This window comes from Cricetulus griseus, chromosome 2, assembly GCF_003668045.3.
Source record: "Cricetulus griseus strain 17A/GY chromosome 2, alternate assembly CriGri-PICRH-1.0, whole genome shotgun sequence".
NCBI lineage: Eukaryota > Metazoa > Chordata > Mammalia > Rodentia > Cricetidae > Cricetulus > Cricetulus griseus.
The window spans coordinates 340,971,184-340,989,948 of record NC_048595.1 but is presented as its reverse complement, the minus strand read 5'-3'; the positions used below and the strand labels follow the sequence as shown (position 1 = coordinate 340,989,948).

At 44.9% G+C, this 18,765-nt stretch overlaps 1 protein-coding gene across 3 annotated transcripts in view; it reads left to right on the top strand.

Annotated features, from left to right (window-relative positions):
- Positions 1-18,765, top strand: part of Egflam (EGF like, fibronectin type III and laminin G domains) — a 163,970-nt gene that overhangs the window by 119,011 nt on the left and 26,194 nt on the right. For all 3 annotated transcript variants that reach the window (XM_027401335.2, XM_035440594.1, XM_035440595.1), the window contains 8 exons: positions 1,952-2,067; positions 2,693-3,011; positions 3,481-3,581; positions 4,803-4,903; positions 6,987-7,131; positions 10,350-10,539; positions 13,523-13,648; positions 14,730-14,973. In XM_027401335.2, coding sequence (XP_027257136.1) covers positions 1,952-2,067; positions 2,693-3,011; positions 3,481-3,581; positions 4,803-4,903; positions 6,987-7,131; positions 10,350-10,539; positions 13,523-13,648; positions 14,730-14,973 — 1,342 coding nt within the window. The remainder of the gene's footprint in view (positions 1-1,951; positions 2,068-2,692; positions 3,012-3,480; positions 3,582-4,802; positions 4,904-6,986; positions 7,132-10,349; positions 10,540-13,522; positions 13,649-14,729; positions 14,974-18,765) is intronic.

The following is an 18,765-nucleotide window of genomic DNA, read 5'->3' as shown; positions in this document are numbered from 1 at the left end:
AAAGGATATAAAAGGAACCAAGTTTACCCTCAATTCCTCCTTCCTCCCAGCATTTCTCAGTTTCAAAGTGTGGATCAAATGCAACTTCATCCCTGTCTCTTGGATGACTTGGGAAAGAACCCAATACTTCTGAGTTTTAGAATTCATCTTCCCAAAGGAAATTTCAGTGGTGGGGAGCAAGTGTCCCCATTGAGGCTTCCATGAGCTGAGCTGTTAAGACAGGCTCCCCCGAGGCCCTGTACCAGATGGTTGTGATAGTGACAAGTCATGGCTTCATGTAAGCTGAGAATCCTGAACACAAAGTTCCAATCCTTAGAGCACACGAGATCAGACCAGACTCCTTTCATCCTTGAGAGTAAAACCTTCCAGTTGTTTCTTCTTCAAACCTTAGCTGATGTGCAGATGTCTGCAGCATATCTGTGTCAGCAGTGTGAATTCTAGTGTCATAGCAGTTGAGGAGGTCAACAGTCATGAAATCTAATCTTATCCCGTGTGTGTGTGTGTGTGTGTGTGTGTGTGTGTGTGTGTGTGTGTGTGTGTGTGTGTGTGTGTGTGTGTGTGTGTGTGTATGCCAGAAGACAACCTCAGATGTCATCATTCAGGCACTGTTCATCTCATTTGTTGAGACAGGGTCTCTCTCTGGAACCTGTAACTCACCAAGTCAGCTCACTGCCCAATGAACCCTAGGGATCTATCTATCTGTCTCTGCCTCTCCAGTACCTGAATTACAAGTGGTCACCACCATTCCAACTTTTTTCTGTATGGGTTTTGGAAACTAAACTCAGGTTCTTGTGCTTGTATGGTAAGCACTTTCTTGACTGAGATATCTTCCAAATCCTCATTATTTTGTTGAGAACTATGTGATCCAACAAGATTAAGTGACTTTCCCAACAACAGATTGTGTTCATCTCACATGACCAAACTATACCATATTGATCATCAGAGCAGAGAAACAATGTACAGAAAAACCATGATGTCTTTCTAAACACAAACATATGCAGACTTTATAAAATAAAGGTCATCCTTTGATTGATTGACCAATAAATATTTTCATTTTATCCTTTCTTTTTCCTTAGTGTGGAATAACCCAGAATTTATTTTGCATTCAGTCTGTGGTTTGACTATTATGGTCCTAATAAATGTCTGCTATTTAATGTTCTCTTTTCTTAATTAACAAAGTGCCAAGTAGAAAGAGATAAGTTATGCACTTTAATTATAGCAACCCCAGGCTACTTGGAGAATTCTTATCAGTAGCATAGCATGTACATCCTACACGCAATGAAAAACAAAATTGGTGGGAGCTTCATGAGTATAAGATCGAGGAAACAATTCCATCTCCTGCCACTGTCAGGAGACAACAGTTAGTTAGATTCCATCCCAGGTTTCTTGGGGTCTGGTTTATTTGTGTTTATTTCTTCTCAGTTAGCATAAGCTGGTGAGTGATCTGGAACCTGTGAGAGACAGGGCATTTGGAACACTACAGAGGGGCTGGTGTTCAGTGGCAGGAGCTCTGAACTGATAACTTCTCATTTCTGAACCTTCCATGGGCTCTCCAAGCCTCAATTTATTGCTTAGTAAAGGATATTTTGAGGTCTAGGTAGAAGGCAAGGGCAATCAGAAGGGAGTGAGAAGATAAATAAGAACAAAGTATAATAGCATACATGTAAGAACACGGTATGTTTTATAAAGTAATTTGAAAGTTTAATAATTAAAGAAGAGAGGGCTGGAGAGATGGCTCAGCAGTTAAGGGCACTCACTGCTCTTCCAGAAGACTCTGGTTCAAGTCCCAGCACCCACATGGCAGCTCACACCTGTCTGTAACTCAGGGAATCTGACCCCCACACATCAATGCACATAAAATAAAATTATTAAAAAATGATTGAAAAAGAAAGGCAGTTGGGACCAAGAAGGCATAAGGTGATGACAGGTCATGTGCTTTTTCCCTGTGCAGGCCCTGAGGAGGCAGGAAGTGGCCGCTATGGACCTCAGTATATCACCAGTATGGGAGTGAGTGAGGATGATGATGGATCTGAAGACGAGCTGGATCTGGATGTGTCCTTTGAGGAGGTACCATCACCTCTGTTGTCACCTCCGATGTGCTTTGTTTCCCTGCTGAACACAGCCGCTTAGCCACAGAGCATGGGCATGGAACTTCAGGCTGAAATGAACCCCTTTGCTCTCAGCAAGCATTTCTTTCCCCTGATTATGAGGCAGGTGTGGTGGGGGTGGGATTGGGAGGGGGGAGGGAGAGGGGGAGGGCACACAAATTAGTATTAAGGAGTTTCCTAGCAGGCTGTTATCCTGTGAACAGCTTCTGTCTACAACAACTAACTTTGTAAACTACCAAAAAAAAAAAAAAATGTAGATTTACCACCCAGGAATTTTGTAAAATGGAGCAGCATAAGAAAACAAATGATTCCTCGACAAAGCCATGCATCTTGTAACAGCTTAGTATGAATAGGTCGTAGGAGAGCTGCTTTACCACACCACGATTTTCTTACTAATTCAGGACAAGGTGCTTAAACTCCCTGTGTCTCAAGGTCTTCCTCTGTGAACTGGGGCCAGTGCTTCTGTCTCACTGATATCCTGGGATTTGGGGATGCTAATAGTGAATTTGTGGTTCAAGAACTGCATATATGCAGTGTAAAGATGACTCCGAGTTTATGCTAAGTCCTTTCCTTCTCAAATTTAGGTTAAACCACTTCCTGCTACCAAAGCTGGGAATAGGAAGTTCTTGATGGAATCCAAGAAGATATCTCTCTCTAACCCAGAAATGGGTTCCAGGCATGCACAACCTACCTCCGCATCTCTCCCTGAAACTACAGTGGCCATCCCACACACCCCTGCCCAGCGGAAGGGGAAAAACAGTGTGGCCGTGATGTCAAGACTCTTTGACATGTCCTGTGATGAAACACTCTGCTCAGCTGACAGCTTCTGTGTCAATGACTACACCTGGGGAGGCTCACGATGTCACTGCAACCTGGGCAAAGGAGGGGAGGGCTGCTCAGAAGGTAGGCCCTGGGAAGGGGATGAGCACAGCATCTTCCATTGGAAGGCCATAGCCTGTTTCTATGTGTGTCTAGTGTGAGGTCCTTTGGAGCAGTTACCTTGAAATCATCCCATTATCATATCGCTATCCAGAACACCCAGAAGGGAGAAGAGGGCTGATGGTTGAGCCACCTGGGTACTGCAAAAGCCCAGCATGAAAATGAGTGACACTGGACTTCAAGATACTCGTTTCTTTTCTGGAAAGCAGGAAACCAAATTCAAAATTCAGTTTCTTCTGAACAATATCAGAAGAAGCTCCTTGGTGCAGGGAGTAGTAGGTGTGAAAGGCAGAGAAAGCGAGACGGGAAGGAAGCTAAATGTAGCCGATTAGATGAGGTTTTTACTGGGTGATACACAGACAATGGTGTGTGTTGCTTTCTGCTTCGAAAAGAAAGAGAGGACTGCATTCTGTCACACTGCTTTTTCTTTCAGATATCTTTATTCAGTATCCTCAGTTCTTTGGTCACTCCTACGTAACCTTTGAGCCCCTGAAGAATTCTTATCAGGCATTTCAGATCACTCTGGAATTCAGGGTAAGAGGCGCTGTCGTGTGATGAGTGTCTATTGAACGTATCTGGTTACATCAAAGGGAGAGAGGGAAGAGGGGAAGCAAAAAATTATGATGCACCTAGCCTGACTTGCAGTCAGTCAAAATCCAGCAGGAATGGGGTACATTCACAATGTTCAAGTACACAGCTAGGGGAAGGTGGGTTTGCATGTCACAAACTATGGAAGATTAGATTTCCAGTGAGAAGGCTACTTCCAGTGTGATGAGTCAGGGGCAGCATTTCAGGACTAACGATGCATTCCATTCCCCAAGCCCCTTTAGAGAGCTTGCTCTGGCCCCAATCATCTAAAGATCAGCATGCAGCTGACACTTTGTGCTGCATGTGATTCTTTGAAGCAAAAGGGCCAGGGGTCTGGAAATTTGCATCCCCTGGTTACCCTTGTCATAGTGTTAACTGTGTAGGGGGTGGCCTGTCCCTCAGCTAATACATCTAGTGTGACTACCCAGTGGACTGTCTGTACTGCCTGGACAGAAGGAGAGTAGCAAACGTACATGTTTCCCGGGTAGAGAGGAAGAGTGGAAAGAACATATTGGAAACAGGATGCTCATCAGGGACAGTAGAAACTGACGAGCACAAACAAGGTGCTGTGTGATTGAGGCCATAGGACACAAGCTTTTATGGAAGTTTTGCCGGTGCATCTGCAAAACCAAACAAAAAACAGGTTGGATACAGGCCTTCTGTAATGTGAATCTATGAGAGTCTGGGAAAGGTTCTCAAGAATTTATTTATGTAGGAATAAAATAGGGGGAAGCACTCACTTACACAGGACAGGTTAGACACCACTGCAGTTGTTCTGCCCAAGGAAAAAGAACCCCAACAGCAAGTACCTGCTCTATTCCTACCATCCAAGAGAACAAGAAAGTGAGAGAGCCTTCCCCCTCAGCTTATAGGTTGTCACATAACAGACAAGACCACACCCTAGCGCTTGCTGCCCCAAATCATTGGCTAAACATATCAAAATTCCACAAAATTCCCTCTTCACCTCAGAGCTGTTCCTTTATTCATACCACTGATATTTTACGATGTGAAGGAACCAGCCTGGATATGTGGGAATTCCCTGGAATCCACATGCTTGCATCAGTAGAATGGCAGAGGGGACCATTCATGTTTTGTCTTCATGAGTGTTTACAGATGAGGAAGAAGAGGTGGCCTTGGTTCATGTGGCTTTTGCTTGTGTCTCCACAGGCAGAGGCAGAGGATGGCTTGCTGCTCTACTGTGGGGAGAGTGAACACGGGAGAGGTGACTTCATGTCCCTGGCTCTCATCCGGCGCTCCCTCCACTTCAGGTAACTCTTGCCCTAAGCCCTGTAAATTTAAAATTTCTACCACGTACATTGTACACAATACAGTCCATACAATTCTGGTCACTAAAGGAATGGTGTGCAGGAGATGAGCCTGGGCCAGTGTCTCAAGTCTTAGACAGCTGTGACAGCAGGTAACCTTTGAAGTTTGAGTTTTGAAATGTTGCCTCATTCACTTATTCTAACACCAATCAGGTATGGAACAACTACTATTGGTTCACGGAAGTTTGGCAAAGGCCAAGTCCTCTCTTTCCTGAAGCTCAAGTAGAAGGCAGGATCTCCTCAGAGCCTCCTTGAGACAAGATGGCTGACAGCTGTGGAGGATAAGGAGGGGCCACAGGCTCCCAAGAACTGACAGAGGCTCAAACCTACCATGACTTCCCTGGAGTTGGGCTGAACCCTGACTTGCCTCTTGTACCTGGGTCATTCCCTCTACCCTTAGATACTTTGGAAACTGCTTTTAGTTAACTTGTGCTTTTTCAGGAAGCAGAGTGAGGGCTTAGGGCACACAATGTCTGTCTGTGAATGAATGACAGACATCAGCCTTGACCCCGTCCAGGGTATCCTAGCTAGCCTCCTGATGCCATCATTTACTTACCGCCTGACCTTTGGCAGATGATGTGAGCTATGGGAGTTGCCTTTCCTCCAAGGATTGTGGAGGGGATCACATGAGTTCTCTTACGCTTAGCACAAAGCCTGCCCAGTATGTATATACCAACCCTAATGGGTTATTTGTTTATGCATTAAAAATACTTTGGGGGGGGGAGAAATGGGAAGAAGGCTGAGTCAGCAAAGGGCCTCCTATGCCATGCATGAGGACCTGAGTTTGAGCACCCATGTAAAAAGCCACCAGTGGTAACACTCACCTATAACCCCCAAGCACTGGAAAGCAGGGTCTATGAATTCTTGAGTTTGCAGTCAGTGAGCTCTGGGCTCAGAGACAGAACCTGTCTTGAAAAAAAAAAAAATCACAGTGGAAAGCATGAAGGAAGGATCTGATGTTAACCTCTTAGGTCCATCTAGCTTGTGACATCTAGCACACAAAAATGCATAAACACACAAAAAAATATTTTAAGTTCTTATGGTTGTACTGAAGATGTTAGAGCAGGCTTTGTTAGGTGACTTGATTCCTGGATGCATGGTGTCAGGCACCAGGACTAGGCCAATGGTTCTAATCTCCCGGGCTCTAGCACTCAAGGATGAGGTAGACACTCAGTGGCGTGGCAGTGTTTGGCTGTTGGTAGTTCCCTAATATCATAACTCCACCTGAGTGATACACATCTCCCTCCCCAAATCCTGCCCATGCCATCCACACTAGTGAGGGTCAGGAGGCAAGAGCCACAAGAAAGGGGCTGTAGGTAGCACAGTGTAGACATCACCATCATGCTTCCTACAGGAAGTAATCTTGGGATCTTGGTGGAAGTAGCCAGACGGCTAGTCTCCAGTCAACAGAAAAGTACCCAAACTTTCCCTGTCAGGTATAGTACTCACTCCTTCCCTGGGCTACAGGGACATTGGGAGAGAACCGGAATACTGTAGCCATCTCAGTGTGTATCTCCTCTTTTCTATGCCTAGGCTTGAGTGAGAGTCTCCTGTGGAAACCTCACCTGTTTGGGGGCCCTGGTCACAGATGGCAGGGTAGCTTACTTCCCAGAACTCACATGAAGATTCCATTTTTACATTTTATTAATGTCATAAGATCTATCATTTGAGAATCAAGGAGATTCCTCAGAGAAGCACCAGGAAACAGAATGATGCTCAAAAGCATTGTACTCACATGGACTTCGAGCTTCTGCTGTCTCTGGAGAAGAGACGAAGGGTCCTACACCCCATCTGCTTCTGAGTGACTGAGAGGATGAGGCCATGGTGAGGTCACAAAAAAGAGAGACCCTGTATCAAAAGATGGACAGCAATTGAGAAAGACACGCAGTGTGAACCTTTGTATCCCCCTCACACACAAGCACACCCCAAAACCAGAGAGGAGCCATTGTCCTAGAAGTGATGATCTAGAGTCTGAAAACATGAGTTGGTTTTTCTAGAATCTTCCTTTGCTTCCCCTCACCCCCAGGTTTAATTGTGGAACTGGGATTGCTGTCATCGTAAGTGAGACCAAAATCAAACTTGGAGCATGGCACACAGTGACACTATACAGAGATGGGATGAATGGGCTGCTGCAGTTGAATAATGGCACCCCAGTGACAGGCCAGTCCCAGGTGAGTGTGATTCCATGCCCTCATCTGATCCTCAAGAGGAGGCTGCTGCAGAAAGTACAGGGAACAAGTTGGCTCTGGAAAACTCTGGGAGGCTGAATTTTTATAGGGCACACAGTAGAGTTGTGGTGGGGTCCCCACAGCTTTGCCCATTTGAGCTTCCATACACACCTTCCATACACCCCTACTGGGGAGATGCCTTGAACTTGTGGGTACAATGCCGTGGGTGCACAAAACATGTGTGCATGGCATAGTTATCTCTGCACAAGATTATCCAAGCCAGAGGTCAAGAAAGCCCATATGGGAAGCAAAGAACCCATCATTAGCATCAGATACAAAGGAAGGTATGGATGAGTGTTATGATCTTGTGGCTTTAGCAGATAGCCTCGAAAGAGCTGGATTGCCTGGCTCCATATACAGGGATAATCCATTTATCCTTACTGGGATGCATCATTGTTGGAGGAGGTAAGCTAGTTACCTCTTGTGTCACTCTGCAGGTCACTGAGGTACTCACATACCTATTATGCACACAGTAATTTGAAGATTATCTTTTAGAACAAAGTGTGTGAACTAGCGCCTGGCAAGGAGCCAAGTCTAGAGTTACAATCACCAAGGTCTCTATATTCTCCAAAGGAAAGGGCAGCGAGGGCAACTTTGTGCCTTGTCTAAGCATCCTCCCCACTACCAGGTCCTTGCTGTGCTACAAACAAAGCATGATGAATAAATGTCCATCCCTGAAAGTCTTATTGATTTGGGTCAAAAGGAATGAGGATCCAACTCTAGTGAATTTTAGTACCCAGAGATTGCTTATGCTCATTGCTAAAGAGGAAAAAGGGGCAGGATAATTGATTCTAATGCAATAGCATGAAATGATCAAATGAATTTTGATAAGAATAAAGACACTTCAATCTAGAGTGCAAAGTACTACCGTGACAATAGGATGGTTGAACGCAAGGAGTTTTTTGGGTTTTGTTTGCTTGTTGTTGTTGCTTGTTTTTTTTTTTTTTTTAATTAAAGATTGGCAAATAAGGTCACTTAGTAGCCCTGGTGAGTTAAGGATGAACACATCTGCATGAATGGAGATGTAGCATCTAGAGAAGTAGCCATTTCTGTTTCAGTGGTTCTGAAGTGCTCGAGCCTGCAGAAAGAATATGAGGACATTCTAAGAGATAAGAGCATGTTCCAAGGCTGCCACTCAAGCAGGAAGTTGACCTGCAATGTCTTCAGTGATTGGTTGACTCAGTGGAGCTTTGTTAGCTTGGATCAGGAAAGAGGAAGGCAGGATAGCGAATTTTTTTTTTTGGCCTAGCTCAGCCTTCTGGGAGAGCCTCAGGGAGTCAGTCTTCCAGGTATAGCAGACTGTCTCAGCAACAGGTATTAAAAGAGTAGCATGTGTAAACTGCTAAAAGAGATATGCATAGAATCCAGCAACCTGGAGGGAGGGAGTGGGAGGAGAGGAGCGAGGGGAAACTGTGGTTGGTATGTAAAATAAATTAAAAAAATTAAATCAAGAATTGAAAAGGAAAAAAAAAAGAAGAATTCAGTAACCAGTGGGAACCTGTATTATATAAGGTTTCATATTTTTCTGATCCCAGTATCCTATGACTTTATCAGATATAGAAATGAACTGCAAAGAGCATGTGATGTCAGCTGTGGACTGCGTAATAACGATTGTCAGGAGACAGTAATTCTATTTTAAGCTGGCTCCCCAGAAACAAGCCCAAGGTGAAGTCCTGTGCATACGGTGTTTTTAGAAAGTGTTCCCAGGTGGGGAGACCAGTTTTAGAGAAGTTGGGCAGGGGAGAAGGAGTTGGCAAGACTGAGAATCCCCCATGATTCTTCCCAGTATGGTTTCCACCTGGTTCCAGGAGCTAGGGAGCAACATCTGTGCATCAGAGCTACCCCAATCTGTTAAAGGCTACCACAAGGGACCCAGGGCACTCACATGCACAGACAATCAGATCATACTCCAAGGAGCTATAGGCCAAGGTCCTGACCAAACTCACCCTCTTTGCCCACTTATGTCCTAGGAAACAGTACTGAGATTTAGGCACCCTTCTGTGGCCCAGGGCAGGGAACAAATCCAGAACAGAACAGTGAGCGTGGGTTCCAGAATTGACTTCTGGGAATCTGGACAGAACAAGCCAAGAGAGTATTTGATTCATGTGATGGAAGCGGCTTGTAGAGGACAATGCTTAAAACCTTCTGAGTACTATTTACGTGTACTTCTTACCTGGTCATTGGCAGAGATCAAACGGTGATTAGATTCCCACTTACAGGAAGCAACCACTTTGAGGATACATATTATAGTCAGGGACTGATTTGGAACATTTTATAAGTTCTAGGGCTGCACCTTCTCCCAGCTCCCACATTTATCATTTAACCTAGATTAATGAGATGTTTATAGACCACACACAAAAACAACCAGGATTGTCTTAATTTCCTCCCATTTCATGGTCAGCCCTGTACGGTGTAACCTCCAAATTTACAATTCAGACTGCTGGTTTGTTAGAGGCTTCCCTGACTCAAGGTAACACTTAAAAATAATAATAAAAAGAATCAAACCCATGAGCAAATTTCAAGATACTTTGTAGACCAGGCTGGCTTAAAACTCACAGAGATCTGCCTGCTTCTTCCTCCGGAGTGCTGGGATTAAAGGCATGAGTCACCAACGCCTGGCCTTCAAGATACTTTATAATACAACTTGTTGGATACTTCCCAGCAACAGTTCTTCTTACAGTACTAACGTGAAGGCGGCTGGGACTGTGAAAGGGCAGATGTTCAGGCAGATGTTCCCCCGCATGCTCTGCCACCTTTAGATGCACAGAATAGCCTTGTGACCCATCCAAGATACACAGGGGATTGGTGTGAGGACTGGAAAGAGGGCTGTTGTGTTTGGATGCCAGCCTGCTTCAGAGCCGACTAGGTTGGCTTGGATCTGACCTCTTTCCTTCCTTTGCAGCCATTCCAAAACCACTGTTTCTGGAAGTGCAGCCCTCTAAGGAGTCAGTGAGTTGACTACAGTAGTCAATAACTATGGATTTCATTACCCAACAGGGCCATGTCCTAAAGACAAACCCAGATAAAGGAATCCCTATGGTTTTAATCTACAGCTTAGCCATCCCCCTCAATGCAATCTATTGAGTTTTGGGTTTTTTTTCTTTTTTTCTTTTTTCTTTTTCTATTTTTAAGGTGAGATAAAGTTTTCATTTTTCTTAAAGGGCCAGTACAGTAAAATTACCTTCCGGACACCTCTGTACCTTGGTGGCGCTCCCAGTGCTTACTGGCTGGTGAGAGCAACAGGGACAAACCGTGGCTTCCAAGGCTGTGTGCAGTCACTTGCTGTTAATGGGAAGAGGATTGACATGAGGCCCTGGCCACTGGGAAAGGCCCTAAATGGGGCTGATGTAGGTGAGTGCCCAGGGGCTCGACTGAACCTGGGGGCTTCCTTTCTGGTTGGGGTGAGTAATAGGACAACTGGTTCATACAGGGCTTCAGGAGTGATGAGCCCAAGTTTGTGCTCTGTGATCTTATCCATCCTCAGGCCAAACTTGCTGTGCCTTGCAACCATCTTAACCTGAGCTCATTGGACAGAGAATATGCACTTTGACCTTTCACCCTGATGCATCCATGATGGCATGCATGTGTGTATGTGCTATGTGTGCCTGGTATCCACTGAAGCCAGAAGAGGGTGTGGATCCTCTGGAACTGGGGTTACAGGTGGTTGTGAGCCACCATGTGGGTACTGGTGATGGAACCTGGTCCTCTGCAAGAACAGCAAGTGCTCTCAGCCACTAAGTTATCTCTCTAGACCTAGAAAAAAATCTAATTCTTGACCATAGTGTCCAATACTTTCTTGTCTACACTCTCATTTACCCTAATTTTAGAGGGGAGAAAATATCATTGTAGCCACTATATAGATGGATAATAGGGGCTGGCAGACTGAGGTACTTCTCTTGGGTGACAGCAGAGCTGGGGTTGGTTTATAGCAACAAGAACATCTGTCCAACCCTGAAAAGCAGCAGGGTGAGCCATTTCCTTCAGGGGCTGCCTGAGTCTGCTAGACACATGACAGTGAAACATCATGGACTATGTGAGTTAAACAGAAATCCATTCCTCACGGTTGAAAGAGCTGAGAGATCAATGTCCAGGTACACAGGGGTTGGTTTCTCCTAGGTCTTTTCCCTTGACTTGTAAATGGCCAACTATCTTCTCACCTCTCCCACACATGATCGGTCTTTCCTCTGTGTGCACACCCCTTGTTTCTCAGGTGTCCAGATTTTCTCTCCTAAGGACATAGGTCAGACGAGATTAGTGCCTCCCTCTTATGATCTCATGTAATATTAGGGGTCTTACTCTCAAACACAGTCATGTTGAGAGTTAGGTCTTCAGCCTGTGTATTTGGGAGATAGAGCTCTGTCTATAACGTGATATTCTTTTATCAGTAGCTCCTGTTCATAATAACCAGGGTGTTCAGGGTGCTCCTGGACTCCACTCTCAGTTCATGTCTTCTACCATCCTAGGCATAGGCCTACCATTAACACCTTCAGGAACTCAGGGAAGCTCTCTCTTGAAGTCCAACTCTACCAATGGCATGTCCACGGTGTCTTTAAGTTTAAGTGGCACCAGAGGGGACTCCTCTTCTGCTCTTCTCACAGCCCTTCACTTCTTTCCTCTTTGAGAGTGAGCTGGCTGCTCTGTAGCCCCAACCCCCAGGCTCCATAACAAAACCTTTCTTCTTCTCTTTCTGATTCCTCACAACCTCTGTTTCTGCTGCTGTGGTCCTCTCTGGTCCACATTCACCTTTCCCATGGGATTTCTTCCTTTCTCCCTCCCTGCCCCCCCATCAGAAACCTTGGATGCTATTAACAGAGCAGCCTCATGGAAGTCCTCAAGGAAGCTGACTTTCATGCCCCACTTCTATTCCCTCCTCTTTAAAAAGTTGCATTGCAAAAAGATTTGAATATTACTCTCCTCCCTGTGAAACTGAAATAACTTCAGACTTCAATCCTCCCCTGGAACCAGTGTTCACACCAAAGCTGGTGTCTTTGGACACTTGCTGGGGGCCATGTTTTCAGAGCTGAGACCAAAAGGAGACTTCAGTCAGTTTTACTTCCCAGTGGCTAGCAGCTGGAATTCTCAGAGATCAGTCCACCAGGGTATTCCACCAGCCAGGGTTTTTTTTTTAATTGTTTTCGCCACCTGAAGTTGGTCTTCTCGTCCCAGTCCCATGAGAAAACTGAGCACACAGCCCTGTCTACCTCCTCCCAGGCAGTCTTTATGGTCCGGGAATAAGAATGGGACTGGCCCTGCTAGGGTGACATGGCCAGATCAAGGGGGTCTGTTTATCTCTTGGTAGTTGGCTACCAAATCAGGTTAAGTATGACAGAACACTGGCAAACAGCATGGCTGGACCCTTTCTATCCCTGGCAGATACATGCCCTTTGCCCTCCTCCCTGGAAAAAGTGGTTTGTATTCACCTAGTGTTTGTGAAGAGACTGTGATGAGGCATGCAGGAGACAGGCAGCCAGAGCAAGTCAGTGAGTTTCTATGTCAGGTGATACCTGCAAAAATGACAAAGTAGTTCTTCCAGAATACTCTGCTTGATTGATAAAAAGACTCTCTCTCTCTCTCTCTCTCTCTCTCTCTCTCTCTCTCTCTCTCTCTCTCTCTCTCTCTCTCTCTCTCTTTCTCTCCCTTCTGTATCTTCTCTCTTTCACACACAAATGTGTGCACGTACACACACACACACACACACACACACACACACACACACGCACGCACACACACACACACACACACACACTCACATCCTGTGACACAAAGATGAACCCGTAGTGCCCTCTACTATGACACACCTTTCTGTCCCTCTTGAGACTGACTGTGGAAGGAGAAACAGAGTTCTGGAGCATGTACCAAGGCACCCTGGCACCTCCCCCTCCCTCTGCCCCAGAAGAGATGCTCAGTGATGGAGCTCTTCTGTTTCCAGGCTTGCCTTTCGAGGCTGAGCTTTGAACACTCGAGGCAGCAGCACTTAAGCTAATTGGGGTCACACGATCAGGATGCTGTTAACATAAGCACTGTGGTGATGAGGGGTGGGGTGGCTGTCCTTCCCACTTTCGGGAACAACAGAGATGGATTAAAGGCAGGAACAGTTCCATCATCCCCCTCGGTGGTTATAAAATGTATCCTTTGATTTATTGTGTCCATCATGTCTGAAAAAGTCTCTAGCTCTTCTGGGGACAAGTCAGCATGAGATGAAAGTGAAGAAGAGCAGGCTCCCCTCTGCTGAGAACTGGTTCGTTATGCAAGGGTGGACAGGAGGACTGGGGTCAGCTGTATATCCCTGGGTGGGCACCTGATGACCTGGCTTTGTGACTCTCACTCTGTTCAGGGGAATGCAGCAGTGGGATCTGTGACGAGGCCTCCTGCATCAACGGAGGAACCTGTGCAGCCATCAAAGCTGACTCCTACATCTGCCTCTGTCCCCTGGGGTTCAGAGGGCGACATTGTGAAGATGGTGAGATGGTGGGCTCTGGCTGTGTGTTGATGCATGTGGATGTAACATTCCATCAGTGCCCATCCAGCAAGGTCCTGCATGTTCTTACAGGGCCCAGGTTGCTTTGCTGGGAGGGATGGAGAGTCTCAGAAGGCCAAAGTTTTAAACCAACCACAAATACGTTCCTTTCAATAAGCCAAGCATGAGCTGGCTCCTCTGGTCTTCCTTTAGCACCTGGAAAGCCTGCACTGGTGTGGTTTGTATAAGACTGACTTAAGTGTATTAAAATCTCACGTTCTTTGTAACATCCGAGTTTCCAAGAAAATATTGGGAAAGTGTGCACACAAATCAATACCAAGACAAACATGCTCCTGTTTTCACTTCTTTCCTCTGATCTTTCTATACTGTATCATATAAATACACACATGTATGCAGATGTGTATGGACATATTCATGTAATATACAACAGCACACAATATGTACATACAAATATTCAGAAACAACTGAAATTTTTAAAGATTTTGGGGGGAAAAATGAAGGCTTGAACCTGCTTTAATTTTTCCAGAACTCAAAAAATTTAAAACAAAAGAGAATAAAATCAGAGCTAAGATTACACAAGAAGTCAAATTTATGATGAATGGTTCAAGTTTGAAACTAAGATACTACACAGGGGAAAATGTTTTCACTACCTGCTTAAATGTCTGTGGAAGAGTGTAATTAAGCCAGGGCTAGCCAGGGACATCTTAGGTTTCTTTAACCTCTCGTAAGAGGAGCTGATTCTTGCTCGACTGCTATGTCACCTCAGGTCATTAGTGTTAGAGGTTGTTCTGCTCCATGAACTCATACAGGGAGCAACGTCTCTATTTCCTTTGTCTAACAAGCATTGTAGGAGAAGAGATAAGCACCAGGGAAAGAAGGAAGGCTTAGGGACCTTGATATTCAACCCACACTCCCCTGGCAGAACTCAGCCACACCATCTGCCACTCACAGAGCAACTAGGAGATGTAGATAAGGCCCTGCACAAACAGCACAGCTCCATGAAGGCAATTGGATGGTCTGGGACAGCCACACCGGCTTCTCTAATACTCTGCTTGTCTTTCAGCATTTGCCCTGATGATCCCTCAATTCAGAGAGTCATTGAGGTCCTATGCTGCCACACCTTGGCCCCTGGAGCCCCAGCACTATCTTTCTTTTACGGAGTTCGAGATCACATTTAGGCCAGACTCGGCGGATGGTGTCCTCTTGTACAGCTATGACACGGGCAGCAAGGACTTCCTGTCCATCAATATGGCTGGGGGCCACGTGGAATTCCGCTTCGACTGTGGTTCTGGGACTGGAGTTCTCAGGTGAGGGCCAAAGCCTTGTGCAACTTCCTCCTCTCCAAAGCCACAGCCACCACTGTGACCACTAAATTGCTACCCACCACCCTCTTCCTGTTTACTCCTTGCCAGCATCTGTGGAAGCCTGTCCTGCTTCCAAACTATTCCAGACCACCTGTAGAATTCTGTCTCCCTCTCTCTCCCCCCTCCCTCCCTCCTTCCCTTCTTCCTTCCCCCTTGCTTCCTTTCACAAAATACCTATCAAACAGGCATTAATTCCCAGCTTCAGATGCTGGAAAATCTATTTGCTTCCTATGGTAGCAATCTGCCTCCATTTTTCCCTGAGGGAATGCAATACCATCAGTAGTCAGCCACCCAGGGAACTACAACCAGTCCCCACCACACACAGAGCAGCATATGCTGGGCATTCAACAAGTAAATGTTGACTATGAAAAAGTATTCATAGGTCTAGAGAGAGATGATTCCACCATTAAAGTGTTTGCTGCACTGGAATGGGGACCTGAGGTCAGACCTCCAGCACCCGTGGCAAAAGCCAGGAGCAGCAACACACAACTGAAAGTTCAACACTTGGGAGCAAACAGGTAGGTCCTCAGAACTCACTGGCCAGCCAGTCTCTAAAAGCAAGCCAGATAGTGCTTGAGGAACATACCTGATGTCAACCCCCAGCCTCAATATGCACGGGCATCCACACACACAAACACATGCACACACAATGCACAACATATACATATATGCCAGAAAGATCAAATTCCACCTTTCCTCTTAAACTACTTCCCTGGTTGTAACTCACAACTTGGCGATTGTCTTACGTGCTCACTTCCTATGAAGGGTCCAGACAGTGTCTCCACAAATGCTGACATATGAGAGTTTCAGTAGAGTGACAGAAAAGGAGACTTGTTAAGCATTTGATCATCCTTGCCAGATTGGTTGGAACAGCCAAAACTTTCATTTTGTTATCTAGTCTGAACTATTAAATACCTTCAAAGATCTGTTATTCCTCTACAGTGGTTCCATGGCCCCTTGAGTGCCTTGGAGACTTGTTTGGTAGATACGAATGTTTTTGTTTATGTCTTCCTACCTCAAAAATAAAATTTGTGTTTTATTTATTTTTAAACTATGAAGTTATTTTTCTTTATTCTTGAGAATTATATACATATATGCAGTGAAATATAATCATATCTACTCTGCTGTTTACACTTTTAGTTCTTCCCAACACATTTCCATCCCAACTTCATATCCTTTTTATTTTTTAGTAACTCACTAAGTCCCATTAGTGCTACCTATATAATGTGGATGGAGGACTATCTACTGGGTCCTGGGAATCCTACCATGGCCACACCCTACAGAAAGAATGACTCTCCCTCTCCCACTAACTGCCAACTGCCAATAGCTCCTTGATGAGGCTTGGAGCTGGAGATCGTCCTCCACATCTTTGCCAGAATCTTTGCAGGCTTGATCTTGTGCTGGTAACTACAGCTTTTGTTGAGTAGACACTTGCCATAGCCACATGAAGTCCAGAAGACAGCATACTGTAGCATTCTTCCCTATCCTCTGGCTCTTAAATTCTTTCTGCCTCCTCCTCTTTACTGGTCCCAGAGCCCTAGTGGCGGGGTGGGTGAGTGGGGGTGGGAATAAGAATGATATAGGTGCCTGTTTAGACTAATCACTTATCTTCTCCTCAGAACTTTGGTCAGTTATGCATCTTTCCATTGACTACTGCACACTGTAGAACAAGTTTTTCTGACCAATGTTGAGAGCAGCTGAGGTCTGTGGGTGCAAACATAAGTATTTAGATGTCAGTGTGACAGCATGACCTCTTACTATGCTTCTTTTAGAGTACTTTTAACCTTCAAGCTTAAGGACCCCTAATAGAGGTCACCACTGCTATGTTTGTCTAATTCTTTGTTTGAAACTGCCTGGGACTTTGATTAAGCCCTGCCATGGGCTTTCAGTCTGTTGTTACTTCCAAGGAAACTGTGGCTGTATTCAGTGGTTGTTCATATTGCTAGCCTGGCATTTTTAGATGGCATGTGTGGGAGATTTTAACACCACTCATTTCCCTAAACTAATGACTATTTTTTTAATGGCTAATGGGAAATGCTATCTCCATTATGTTTCAACTGTTGGTCAAAAGAATTTTTGTTTTGTCCTTGTGGCTGAGTTTCTACATCATTTAACACCCCCCACCCTGGGGAAGGGACAAACGTTTTCTTCCCTCTAGTGATGTAAAACATCCTATATCTCAAGACAACTTTTGTGGGTATTTAATTGATTCAATTTACATATGATTATGCAAAACAGCATAAGCAATTCACTTAGAACTATATGTCAAGTTTAGAGAGGAAGACACCTTGGTAATCACCTTGCACTTTGAATCAACCCTTCAGGTAAAGAATGACCTCAAGATCTAGAAGCACAGGCATGCCCTGCACACTAACCCTTCTGCAGCAGCAGATCCCAGTTTGCGGTCACTGGCAGCTAGATCCTAAGATGTCCAACATTTCTTTTTCAAATGTCTATGCCAATTTTCAATAAGTGGTATTTTAGAGTTTGGGGTTTTCTTTTTCAGTGTGAGTTATCCTTTTCTTATCTGTCAGGGAAGCTGATAAGAGAAAAAATTCTTGAGTCCTGAGTGAAAATAAGACAAGACTTACCAGAAATTAAACCACCATTGGCCTCCCATCCCACCCCTGTTCCATGCAGCCTGACAGCAGGGATCACTATTAGTATTTTACATGCCCCTTGGGAAGTTATTTGTTTTGAAATTTCAAAGAATCCCCACTTAATTAAGGACATTTGGTGAAAGCCTGAAGCGTAAGAAATTATGGAATTGGCCAAGTCATTTTAATTTTAGGAAAAGGGTATTGTGGTCAAAATAATTATGAGCTTGATTCAAACATCAAGACAATTGGAATGAGCTCTCTATGGCTCTGATCAATATAACTGTGCAGAAGAAGGTATTGGATTGACAGCCAGTGACCTCTGCAGGACAGGAACATGACAAGCGTGCTGTTAGTCATTATGGAAATAGACCACTTAAAAAGGCCTGCTTGTTTCTTTATTGCATATTGATTTAGCCAAGGTGATTAAATTCTAATTGCTAAGGACAAATCACAAAAGCATTTGCTGGAGCAGAGGAATCAAATTAGGGGGTGCTGACCCTTTAATAATCATGTCATTGGTATTCCTCGTAGTTTTCTAAAGATGATACAGGACCAAAAGGTAATTGGGAGGTTCAGTGAAGGCCAGGAGCTAGACATTGTTAGAAATAGAAATGCAATAATTATATTCTTTCAGTACACCTCACTCTAAAAAGTAATGCGGGAAACTCCCGCAGGTATCATTTCAGAATCAAGTGCTCCCACCCTGACTTAGTAACTGAACTTTTAGGGCCATCGCCACCACCCCACTCAAAGCACTAGTGAACACAGACTGTCTCTCCTTGTCTGGAATCTTTCTGTGCTGCTCTAACAGACTGTGGGGAACAGGAAGAATGTGTGAAGAGCAGAAACTTAAGGAGCCTAGGAAATCCTAGATCAAATCCTGGCAATGGCCTTCCTGAGTCACCCCAAGAGAGGAGATAGATGACTATGAGGACACATCTGCAGGAGTGTGCAGGAAGGAGGGGCCTGAAATCGAGACTTTTATGAAAAAGCCCCAGTGATTATGACATTAATCCACTCATGAGGCAAAGGCCGTATCACCTAATTAGTCTTCTCTCAATGTTTGCAACTCTCAGTGTTGAACTGGGGATTAAGTTTCTTAATACATGATATTGGGGGGGGCATTTTCAAATCA